Source organism: Trachypithecus francoisi, unplaced genomic scaffold (assembly GCF_009764315.1).
Source record: "Trachypithecus francoisi isolate TF-2019V2 unplaced genomic scaffold, Tfra_2.0 Lachesis_group3, whole genome shotgun sequence".
In the NCBI taxonomy this organism is placed as follows: domain Eukaryota; kingdom Metazoa; phylum Chordata; class Mammalia; order Primates; family Cercopithecidae; genus Trachypithecus; species Trachypithecus francoisi.
In genome coordinates this window covers 6,366,824-6,379,486 of record NW_022681468.1, presented here as the reverse complement: position 1 = coordinate 6,379,486, position 12,663 = coordinate 6,366,824, and the positions used below count along the sequence as shown (strand labels likewise).

Genomic DNA, 12,663 nt, shown 5'->3' with positions numbered 1-12,663 from the left:
GCCTCAGCCTCCCAAGTAGCTGGGACTACAGGCGCCTGCCACTTCGCCTGGCTAGTTTTTTTTTGTATTTTTAGTAGAGACGCGGTTTCACCGTGTTAGCCAGGCTGGTCTCGATCTCCTGACCTCGTGATCCGCCCGTCTCGGCCTCCCAAAGTGCTAGGATTACAGGCTTGAGCCACCGTGCCTGTCCAGATTTTTTTTTTTAACAAGTAGAAATTCACTGCAGCGTGAATCTGTGTTGGGAGTGAAACGGGTGACTTTGGATCATGCCCTCAGAACTGCTCCCTGCACACTTGGGTGGACCAACACCTTAGGCCTCCAGCTGGCTGCTACAGAGATGGGATATCTGGGGGAAGAATGTTCCAGGCAGAGAGAAAAGAGGGAAGGGCTGGAGCACAGGGAAAGGATGCAGAGGAGCGTGGCAGGCCTTTCTCACCGTGCATCCTAGACATCTTTTGATTTCAGTATTTTCAGACCTAACCTCGTTCATGTTGATGAGCATATGTTCTCACTGGTTGCTAATAAGCAGTGCAGCAGGTTTTCTTTATACATGGATTTATACAACTAGCAAATATATGCTAGTATTTGTGTAGGATAGGGTTCTATAGTGGGGTTGGTGAGGTGAAAATGATGTGTTTAAACTTATAACACATATGACCAAAATGGACCTTCCAAAGGCATTTTTAAAGTCCTGTCTCTGTAGGCATTGTCTCTTCAGGTCTTCTTGTTTTTTTTTTTTTTTTTTGAGACAGAGTCTTACTCTGTCACTCAGGCTAGAGTGCAGTGGCATGATCTCAGCTCACTGCAACCTCCACCTCCTGGGTTCAAATGATTCTCCTGTCTAGCCTCTCGAGTAGCTGAGACTACAGGTGCCTGCCACCATATCCGGCTAATTTTTGTATTTTTAGTAGAGACAGGGTTTCACCATATTGGTCAGGCTAGTCTTGAACTCCTGACCTCAGGTGATCCACCGGTCTCGGCCTCCCAAAGTGCTGGGATTACAGGCATGAGCCACCATGCCCAGCCTAGGTCTTCTTTTATGTCCTTCAATAAAAGTTTTAGTTTTCTTTCCTTTTTTTTTTCTTTTTTTAATTTTACTTTTTTAAGACGGAGTCTCTGTCACCCAGGCTGGAATGCAGTGGCACAATCTCGATTCACTGCAACTTCCGCCTCCTGGGTTCAAGTGATTCTACTGCCCGCCTCTCGAGTAGCTGGGACTACAGGCACGTGCCACCACGCCTGGCTCATTTTTGTATTTTTAAGTAGAGATAGAGTTTCACTATGTTGGCCAGGCTGGTCTCGAACTCCTGACCTTGTGATCCGCCTGCCTCGGCCTCCCAAAGTGCTGGGATTACAGGCGTGAGCCACGGCACCCAGCGCTTTTTTTTTTTTGAGATGGAGTCTCCCTCTGTCGCCCAGACTGGAGTGCAGTGGTGCAATCTCAGGTCATTGCAATCTCTACCTCCTGGGTTCAAGAGATTCTCCTGCCTCAGCCTCCCAAGTAGCTGGGATTACAATTGTGTGCCACCAGGCCTGGCCAATTTTTGTATTTTTACTAAAGATGGGGTTTCACTATGTTGGCCAGGCTGGTCTCGAACTCCTCACCTCAAATGATCTGCCCACCTCAGCCTCCCAAAATGCTGGGATTACAGGTGTGAGCCACTGCACCCAGTCTTAGTTTTCTCCACGTAGGTCTTGATCATTTTTTATAGATTTACCCCCAGCTATTCCATAGTTTTCATTTCAAAAATTTTGTCTTCTAACTAATTAGGCCTGGTGTGTAGAAAAGCTTTTTTTTGTGTGTGTGTTTATTCTTTTTTTTTTGAGTCAGAGTCTCCCTCTTGTTGCCCAGGCTGGAGTGCAGTGGCACAATCTCTGCTTACTGAAACCTCTGCCTCCCGGGTTCAAATGATTCTCCTGCCTCAGCCTCCCGAGTAGCTGGGATTACAGGCACCCACCACCCTGCCTTGCTAATTTTTGCATTTTTAGTAGTGACAGGGTTTCACCATGTTGGCCAGGCTGGTCTCGAACTCCTGATCTCAGGTAATCCACCCACCTCAGCCTCCTGAAGTGCTGGGATTACAGGCATGAGCCACCGTGCCTGGCCTGTGTTTATTCTTATGAGTGTTGAGTTGTTGGATTTCCTAGGTGACGTGTTTTCTTATAACTACATACCTATTCTTCCATGCACATTTTCTCATGCTTGACTTTGTTTGATCTTAGGTGGTTTGGCTTTGAAGGACAGCAAGAACTCTGTCTTTAATGGCTTCGCTGGTAGCGTATGATGATTCAGACTCGGAGGCTGAGACAGAGCCTGCAGGAAATTTTAATGCCACTGGCCAGAGGAAAGACACTTCTGGTGTGGCCAGACCACCTGAGAAGGATTTTGCATCCGGTGCACTGGATGTGCCCAAAGCAGGGGTACAGCCCACAAAGCATGGCTCTTGTGAAGACCCGGGGGGCCATCGCCTTCCACTGGCTCAGCTTGGGAGAAGCGATCGGGGTTCTTGCCCCAGCCAGAGGCTACAGTGGCCCGGGAAGGAGCCTCAAGTCACCTTCCCTGTCAAGAGCCTTCTCGTTCTTCCCTGTGGACGAGCCACGTTCCAGCCAGCCACATACCCCTGGCAGCTGCACGCTTTAAGCAAGTGAAACTCTCCAGGAACTTTCCCAAGTCATCTTTCTATGCTCAAAGTGAATCTGAAACTGTAGGTAAAAATGACAGCTCTTTTCAGAAGAAAAAGTGTGAGGACTGTGTGGTACCCTATACCCCCAAAAGACTAAGACAGCTGCAGGCATTAAACACGGAAACAGGCAACAGTAAAGAGATGGAGCCACAGGGGCCCCCTGCAGGGCGTGCCCCAGCCCCTCTCTATGTGGGCCCCAGAGTGTCTGAGTTTATTCAACCATATTTGAACAGCCATTATAAAGAAACCACGGTTCCCAGGAAAGTGCTTTTCCACCTAAGAGGCCACAGGGGCCCTGTCAACACCATTCAGTGGTGTCCAGTCCTTTCTAAGAGCCACATGCTTCTCTCCACTTCTATGGATAAAACTTTCAAGGTAAGACTTGAGTGAAAACTTCTGCTTTCAGATGCTCTTAGGAATAACTGCTGGAATGACAGTGAAGTGGAGGGAGGTTATAGGCTGAACTTTTTTTGGTGTAGATTTCTGTAATTCTCTTTGTCACATTTGAGAAAGGGTCATCTGTGGTCAGCCCTGGGTTGTAGGTTCCTCCTGCCCCAACCCTTCCCTGATGCTGCCTTGCTCAGGTCACCAGAGGATACTGTTCCTTATCCCTCTCAGAGGCCGTGAGGGAGGAGGTCAGAGTGATTAGTGGGAGAAGAAAAACAGGCCCAGGACCAAGCCCTGGGGACTGGGGATGTCCTCGGTGACCCTGTGGAGCATTGAGCCATGCCAACTCTGTATCTGGTGCTGTGCTGGTTTCAGGAGCTGTTGGGAGAGGTAGGTAGACCCAGTCCCTGGTGTCAGGGCTTGCACAGTGAGGCAGGAGCCATGGAAAAGTAGACAGACACAACCCTGGGCTGTGAGGACGGGCCCCCAGTAGGACACACAGGTGCTCTGGGAGCCCAACAGGAGGGGTACCAGCCCAGCCCAGGAGGGCTCGGCAAAGGCCTCCTGAGGAAGGGGAAGGTTCACTTGGTGATGGGGGCGGAAGGGTGCGTTTGACTGCAGAAGCCCTGTGTATGTGTTGACTCCAAGCATGAGGGCCTGGGAGCTGGCTTCAAGCATGAGGGACTTGAGGCTGGGGAAGCAAGGTCAGGGAGGGCTGCATGTGCCCTTCTGGGGACTTCTGGTTTTACATGGAAACTCCTTTTTGCATTGTCTTATTTATTTTACAGGCTACTGGAGTAATAGTAATGCAGTCCCCACACTATGCAAGTACAGTGTGATAGGTTGTTGTGCCCACCGGGGACCTGTCTCCAGCCCTTCAAGCTGTGTACTGCGCCCCTCCTCTCTCTCCTCGCAGCTAGCAAAGCACCTGATATGTAGCGGGTGCCAACTAAATGCAAGCTGAACAGAAAGCTCTTGGAAAGGAAATAACTTCAAGGGACCTGGCTTCACATCCAGCTTTGCTGCAGAGTAGCTAGCTGGTCGACCACTGGCCAGCTGCCTTCCTGTGGAGTCTGGTGTCTCATTTGTAAAAGAGCAAAATCATACCTGGGTCATGTGCTCATGTGAGAAAAATGCTGAAAAAGTGCCTTGCACAGAGCCAGGTACCTCATAGGTGCTCAGTAAATGGTGGTTCCCTTGCCTTTGTTACCTCAGAGTTCTGGAACCAACTTTCCTAGATCTTTTCACTTGCAAATTACATTTGGAGCTTTTCTCCCTCGGAAGCATTTTCTTTTTTTTTTTTTTTTTTTGAGACGGAGTCTCGCTCTGTGGCCCGGACTGGAGTGCAGTGGCCAGATCTCAGCTCACTGCAAGCTCCGCCTCCCAGGTTCACGCCATTCTCCTGCCTCAGCCTCCCGAGTAGCTGGGACTACAGGCGCCCGCCACCTCGCCCGGCTAGTTTTTTGTATTTTTTAGTAGAGACGGGGTTTCACCATGTTAGCCAGGATGGTCTCGATCTCCTGACCTCGTGATCCACCCGCCTCGGCCTCCCAAAGTGCTGGGATTACAGGCTTGAGCCACCGCGCCCGGCCCGGAAGCATTTTCTTAAGTGAAGAAAGGAAGCTCCAAGTATAGAGATGTCTTTGAAATGAGCTGAATTGATGGGTGTCATTTTTAAGTGGTGAACTGAAGTCCTGAAGTGGCTTGTCTGTGCTCTTTTCTGGCAAGACTCAGAGTCCTGTGGGAGAGAAAGTCATATTCTCTCTTCAGCCTGGCATTCCAGGATTTTTCACTCAGGTCTTTGGTGCTTTTCCTGCCACTCTGGGGCCTGTGAAGTGTGTACGGAGGCTTCTGGCCTCTCTGGTGTGGATCACAGCATTGCTGGGACTGATCTTGTGGCCGGGGCTTCTCCGCTCTCCTTCCCAAGCCTGCGCTGCAAGGGCTGGAGGGTGGGAAGCCCGTCCGGAGGGTTGTTGGTGGGCCTGTGCAGTGTCTGGCCGGCTCTGTAGTTTGAGTGGTGGCCCTTGTCCTTCCTGCGCTCACCCTCCTGTTGAGGCCTTCTTTCCTCCATGCTTTTCTCGCGCCCCACCCTCTCCAGGGTCTCCTCCCTTTGCTTTCCCGCCTGTTAGGTTCCTGCTCAACAGCCGAGGCCCAGCCTGGAAAGTCATCTTCTCTGAAAAGCTCCCTGTTGGGTCCACTGAATATCTGTTTAGTGGGCTCTAGCTTTGTGTAACGTCCTGTTTTAGGCACTAGAGAAATAGCATTGATCGAGACACACAAATCCCCCCTCTTGAGAAGCCGGCAGGTTGGCAGGGCGCCTTGATGTCCAGCCTCTCACCTCTGGGCGTCCCTCATGACTGTCTGCTGTTTGAATGTTCTGCTCCCCACTGCTGCCCATGGGCCTCGGGAGCAGGGCCAGGGGCCTCCTGCCCTTGTCTCTTGTTGCAGGGGTGACTGCAGCCTCGCCTCCTGGGGCAGCGCCACAGGGCAGTGGATGGGCTGGAATCAGGGTGAACAGTGGCATCCAAGGCACCCAGTCTAGGGGCTGGCACGCAGCAGGGGCTTTGTGGAAGATAGCCCTGGCTGTGGGGTGAGCCACTTGAGGGGCACAGGCAATCCTCTCTGAGGGACCCGGAGGGAGAGAGAGGGCAGCCTGGCCAAAGGCAGCACAGGCTAGAGGAGGAGAAGGTTGCTATGGGCAGAGATGGGCGGCGTGTCCTCCCCTCAGGGCACTGCCTCCTGGAGAGATGTGGGGACAGCAGGTGTGTCCTGGTGGATGACCACCTGCCCGCTCACCTCCGGAGTTCTCCTGATGGTGAGGGGCAGACCTGGGGCCCTGTGGGACTGGCCTCCGCCTGGTGGTGTGAAGTGCTCCCTGGGCCCTGCTGGCAGAGTGGCAGCTTGGGTCACTTTTGCCTGGGAAATTTAGATTTCCTAAACAGAAGCATCCCCACGTTAGTTTTTGAGCAGAGAGCACCTGAGTGGAGGCATTGATTTCTGTCCTTGTGGAGTAGACGAATATGCCAGGCACGGTGCCACTGGGGATGTGGGGGAGAGATGTTTCTGCCCCCATGGAGGGGAAACTGAGCAGCCAACTAACTGTGACACCTCATGACCAGAAGAGGGCGCAGCGGGCCCATCTTGGAATGGCAGTGAGGGTGGCTCAGACTGAGGGACTGCGGTAGGAATGCCCTGCTCCTGGGCAATTCAGAGACCTGGGTCCAGGTCTGTGGGGCTACCCTGGGTGGGGCCAGGCGCCACTGCTGTGCCCGCCTGTCCTGAGGAGACGGTGTGTGCTGCAGGTGATGACACTGGCACAGGCCCCTTGGGCTGCCAGGCAGCTTCTTGGGAGCCCCACGCACTGCACTGTGCACCCGGGGTGCCTTCCCGGGGCAGAGCACATCTGCTGGTGTGAGGTTGGGCAAGGGTCAGCATGGCTGCTAGGGTCGACGTCTCCTGACCCTCTTTTTACTGTGGTGTTGTGAACATTAGGGCTTTTATAAGCCATAGATACAAATGGTGAGCCAGGGCCCTCTCTCTGTTTTAAGATATTTGACAGTTTTCAGTGATGGGGTTATTTGGCAAATTGGTTTTGGGCAAATTGACTTTGAACAACTTTTCAGCGTGAAGAGTGTATGGCAGGGGCTGGAGGAGCCAGAATGGGAAGATGAATTGGGAACCGACGGGGAGCCAGGCAGGAGCTGTGACCAGAAGTCCTGGCTGAGGCCTCAGGCTTGCTGGGCCACCAGGTTTGTGCGTGGCCTGGCTGGGCAGCACATGGTGTTCTTTTCCCTCCTTGGTGTCAGAGGTGGGGCAGCATGGCAGATCTTGGGGACCTGGTGATCTGGGGAAGGCAGTGTGTGGGTGTGGGGCGTGGATCTGGAGTGGGGATGGGGCCTCAGGTGCAGGCAGGAGTCCTGGCTGGCTGCAGCCCAGTCCCTGGAGGAGAGGAAATGGTGGGCATAGCGGGGAATGAGCTCAAAGAGGTGGGTGCAGCAGTGTACCTTTCCCAGGGTGCTTTCCCCCTGCCTTTTGGTTAAAATCTGCTGGTGTCTTCTGGGCCCCTGCTGGATCAGGAAGGAGGGAAGAGCTTAGGGCTGGATGACAAGACCTGCTGGGGTCCTTCCTTTGCGGCCAGCCTCTTGGTTGTGTGGTCTCTGGCAAGTTACCTCACTTCTGAGTATACTTCATTTGAGTATCTGTAAAGTGGAGAGAATTAAACATGCCTTGCTGGGTTTTTGTGAAGAGTAAACGATATTAGTTGTGAATCACGCGGTGCCTGGCACATAGCAGCACTTAGTGTGTGCTCGAGTTCCTGCTTTTCCCCAAGAATTTTCTTTCCTTGACTTGTGCTGATGTCTTATTTTACATATGTAGCCATGGAAGCATATCAGCTTCACCTAACTAGACTTTAAGCTTCCTGAGCCAGAACCCATTTTTATATTCTCCAGCATCTGGCACAAAATTGTGTACATGTTAAGTGATCGATACAGATTAAAACAAAGTTTTTGGATTTTATCGCAAGCCTTTGGGAAGGGAATTGTCTTTTGAGTGGATCAATCCTATTCGCCACTAGGGGGCACAGTAAGACTTAATATAAGCAGCTCATCCAAGCTTCTAGAATGTGGAAGAATCCTTGATTCAAGGTAACATTTACTGAAAAATGATGTCTTTCTGATCAGGAGAAAAACAACACAGCCCAACTTATTAATCTAAAGAACATGGAGTGCCAGTTCCTTCATCTCCTTAAAATGTAGCTTTGGAATTCATAAATTTCAATTGGGCATATTACAGTGGAAAGATACTTATTTTAATATGTTCTAAATGTTCTGTGAGCTGTAAAATATGCTTTTATTAGTTTTGAAAAATTTACAGCTAGATAAATTAAGTAAAATAAAACAATGACTCATAATTCTGCACCACTGCTCTTTCTTTCCTGACGATCCCTTCTTGCCCCTGTCTGTGAACGTGCATGTTTTTTTCATAGCTGTGATCCCAGCACGGATACCCTTTTATATACTCTTTTCATCTCCCAGTGAACTCGTTCGGCTTAACGTGTTTGAACACCCACTGCACGTAAAGGTAGAAATTCAGACTTTGATGCCTGTTTTTGAAGGAAAACGTGTATATGCCCGCTTTAACCAAACACAACCAGCCTTTATTGAATGCTCCCGTGTACAGAACCCTCTGCCAGGCACCGAGAGGGAGTCCCAAAGGAATAAGCTGTGTTTTCTGCTTCCAGGGACCTTCTGTACCTGTATGAAAACCTGCAGTTCTAAACACAGAAGGTTTTTAAAGAAAATATATGAGTTAGATGTTGTTTATTTGCTTTACAGAATAATTTGCTCTAGAAATTCTTTCAGTAACAAGCTTCCTTAAAATACTTTTTTAAAAAAACCTTTTAATTTTTGATCATGAATGAAATAGATGCTTATTGTGAAAAACTCTGATGATGCGGAAATATGAAGTATGAAGGAGAAACAGAAATCATTGATAACTCCCAACCCCAAGTCAGTGCCTCACTAACATGAGGGGCCTCCCTGGTCTGCAGCCCTACATTCCTATCTGTTTACATAATTGGGCTTATTGCATAGTATGTGCAGTTTTGAATTCTTCCTCTGCTGCCCAATCTTTTGTAATGTGTAAGGGGAATTTTTCTACCTTATTAAAAACTTTTCCCCAAATATATTTTTGTAACTGTCTCAAATTTCATGCTTTGCTTCGTCATTTCCATGTTGCTTCCTATAATTTCCTGCTTTTGTTTAAAAAATAATCAATATTCCAGTGAATATGGCTGTACATAAATGTTGTCTTTTTTTGCTGCCTTAATGCAGTTAAGATGGGCTTTGATTTACACCCAGGCATTAGCTAAAGCCCTTGTGTGTGGTGAGTGGGACCTGAGTAGACAGGCAAACCTTCAGTGTTATACTCCTTGGCTTGGCTGTTGTACTCCTTGGCTCCCATGCCAAATCTTCTGCTTGGTAGCTGTGTGACTTTGGGAAGATCGCTTAGACTCTCTGATCCCCTAGTTCCTCACTGGTAAAATGGGGATAATTGGCAAATAGCCACGAATTAAGGTTGTTGCTGTAGAGCTGTAATGAGAAGATCCAGCCTAGTGCCTGACAAGGGAGAGGCTGAGGAAGCATGTTTCTAACTCCCCTGTACCTGTATTGATTAGTTATAAAACAAAGTGTAGAGAAGACAAATCACCCAGAATCTTCCAACTTACTGTAACTCTTGTTTTTTGTGAATCTTTTCATTGTCTCTATGCATACATTTTTAAAGCATTTCAATCTCAGTGTTCTTGAGATAAATACTTTTAGAATCTAAAGAGTTTGAGGATTGTGTGTGCCAAGCCATTCATGCACTCCCTTTTCATGTACTGAACACTTGGCAGGTCCATGTTGGAGACCTGAGTCCCTGTCCCCAAACTGGTCACATTTAAAGCATCTCTCTCTCATCTGAGAGAATGGAGAGTGCTAGCCATTGCTGAGCCATTGCTGAGCGCTTACCATGTACTAAGCATGTTCTAAATGCTCCGTCTCCTCTTCATTACAGGCCTGAGAGGCCACTTCTGTCCTCATTCCCATTTTACAGATGAGGAAATTGAGGCACAAAGAGGTCAAGGGACTTATCCGTGGTCACACGGACAAGTAAATGACAGGGGCAAGCAGGGAAGCTTCAGACTCAGAGCCTGAGCAGAAAGAGCCACCCCCCCCACGCTTTCCCCCTGCCTCTGAGAATAAGGGATGGAAAAGTGTATCCCCTTCACCCAAGTGGTGTCCCAGCTCCATCCCAGCTTCCAAATTTTATGGCTCTGTTAAGGGACATATGGAGAAGAGATGATTTCTGGGGTGGTTTGGATTTGCATTTTTGTGTATTACAGGATCCTGTTGATTTATCATTGTTAGTGAATCTGATTATATTAGGGTATCTTAGATGTGCTTTGTAGAAAGTGATGTATTTCACATTCAAAGACAAGGAATTTATGGCTGCAAGTGCCAGAGTGAGGGTTTATTTCAGTTTTGAAAGAATTATTCTTGATGGATTTTACAAAATGAGACTGAGAAATGATTTGATGTGTGGAGTGAGGAGTCGTGGAGTATTATGCAGATGATTGGCAATTTATTCTAAGCACAAGGCAAATCTATTGGAAATGAGAGGCGCAGCTGGGAAGGAGGTTTGGGTGGTGGTAGTGGTCCTTTGATATTTGGGGAGTGAATGATTAACAGTGCATCCAGGGTAATTAGATGAAAGTAAGGAGAGAATGGGCGATGTGTGTGTGCACATGTGCGTGCATGCATAGCGTTCATCTGGTTCATTTGATAGAGGCCCAGAGAGGGGAAGACACTTGCCTGAGGACACGCAGTAGGTGTTTGGATGCTTCCTGGACTGGACACTATATCTGCTTTTCTTCTTTCCCACCTTCCAGAGGAAGTTCAGAATCACCTGAATTACCCCAGGATTGGGAGTGAGGGGCTTTAGACTGGTTGGCAGCAGGGCTGTGGAGCCTCTGGGAAGAGCCATGAGATTCAGAGCTGGAAGCTTCTTTTCGTGGGAAGTGAAGTGTTTTTGACACTCCTCCTCCCCCATGTGAAAGCCGCGACGTTTCTGAGGCCAACAAATGAGACATTTCCCAGTTCCAATTGCCTTACAATCTTGTGTCTTACAGAAAAAACCTTGGGTTGGAGAGGAATAAGAAAACTAAAGTGTAGCAGAACCCAAGCTGTGTTTTCTGCTTTTTAATAAGTTCATTCCGTTTAACTTAAACAGTTCGGTGTACCAAGGGCAGGGCCTTGTGCTCACCAGATGTTGACAGGAAGAAAACAGCCGTGTGAAGGTACAGGTTCTGTCCTCGGCAAGCAAGCCTCATTCACTCTCATCCCATGTCATTAAGGGAAGGATAGAGCAATTTGGAAAAATGCTTTTAATGTAATTGAAAAATGCAGATTGCAAAATTGGCGCACTTAGGGGTCGAGACGGTCTAGTAAATTATTTCTTGTTGCTTTTAAAACTTGGAGACAGTAGACTCTTAAAGGTGCCTGTCTAATGCCCAGTGATGGCCTGTGTCCAAATGAGTTGTTTTAGATTTAATTTGTTTTATCATAAAAGTGGTAAAATTTTGGAGAAAAATGCAAGAAGATGGCAGAAATTAAAAGATAAACCATAGACCCTTCATTCAAGCCTAATGACTGTGAACATTTTGCAAGCAGCGTTTCCTTCTAGTCTTTTTTCCCTACATGTATCAACTAGTTTTGATCATACCGTAGGTACGTTGTTTTCGTAGCCTGCATTTAAAATCACAGGATGGTCATTTCTCCCCCAGATTGTTAGTATTTTTCCCTCGTAAGAGAAGGGTTAGGTAAGTCATTCCAACCTTTTAAGCTTTTCTTCTAGCTTCTGCTGTTTCTCATCAGGTGTTTTCTTTTGTCTAGTCTCCCAGATGGACACAGCTCTCATGCAGACCCATCATATATTGGGGGGGAGTGGAGCAAGTTGGGGGACAGAAGCACTGAGGGGCAGTCAGAAGGTACATGTGAATGAGACCAACTGTGTCAGCCCAGGATACCCGGAAGCCTGCCTTCACCTGGCCTCCACTCTGGCAAGCTTCCTGAAGTTTCCTGAACTTGGCAGAGGATAGTGTATCTTGATCTTCTACATGGAATACTGTGATACTGGCTGAAATGCAGGGAGGACCAGAAGGGCTTTAGAAACCTACAACCAAAGTGGCGCTAGAACTCTGCTTTGCCAGGGCTCGTGGAGCTGTTCCAGGCCTGCCTTTCCTTGCTGGGAGTGAGGCATTGGGGACCTCGGCCCCTCATAGAACGAGGGCCATACAGAGTTGAGCGGCACCCTGGGGGGGCTGCTGCTGGTGAAGGTCGTTGACTTTGCGACTCTGATTGCTTGGGCATCCTGAATGTCCCTGGATTGAGCTTCTGGGTTTCTCTTCTTTATTTCTTGGCCTTTCTGTTTTATTTTTCTGGGGAATTTCTTCCACTTTATCTATCTTTCAATGCTTTTTTTGAATTTGTATTTCTGCTGTCATAAACTTTTAAATTGAAGCGTAATATATATTCAGGGAAGTGTTCTGTTCTGTCATATTTTTACATTCCAAGAGCTGTTTCTTATTTTCTGAATGTTCCTTTTTTTAAAATATAACATATTGTTTTTTATTGTATATTTACAAGGTCTTTTCTTAGCTCTTTGAGTTCTTTGAAAGTTTTCCTGTTTTCTGAAATGTTTGTCTCTTTCTTATCTCCTTTGGTCTTTTTTTGTTTTGGTGTCTGCATTCCATGTTAAGAGATTTCCTGCTGCTCATTCCAATTAGGGAGGGAGGCCCTAAAAAGCTGACCTGACCGAAAGCTGTGTGTGTGTGCACACACATGCACTGGTGTGGGGGCAAAGGGACTGTGTTTGCAGCGGGCCGGATGTGGGATTATGAGGCGGCAGGCTGGCGCTCATCATAGGAACCCACTTGTGATTATTTTTATGTATTTCCTTGAGCCTGGTCAGCTTCTCAGGGAGGCGTCTTCTCTGGGTGGGCTCTTGGCCTGCTGCCAGCCTTCCGGCATCTGAGCTGGGGAAGAGGGTC

The 12,663-nt window shown here is 48.3% G+C and overlaps 1 protein-coding gene across 1 annotated transcript in view; it reads left to right on the top strand.

Moving 5' to 3' along the window:
- Positions 1 to 2,020: 2,020 nt before the first annotated feature.
- Positions 2,021 to 12,663, top strand: part of WDR25 (WD repeat domain 25) — a 149,778-nt gene continuing 139,135 nt past the window's right edge. Inside the window, 3 exon segments of the mRNA XM_033191321.1 lie at positions 2,021 to 2,043; positions 2,224 to 2,560; positions 2,563 to 3,059. Coding sequence (XP_033047212.1) covers positions 2,263 to 2,560; positions 2,563 to 3,059 — 795 coding nt within the window. The 5' untranslated portion in view covers positions 2,021 to 2,043; positions 2,224 to 2,262.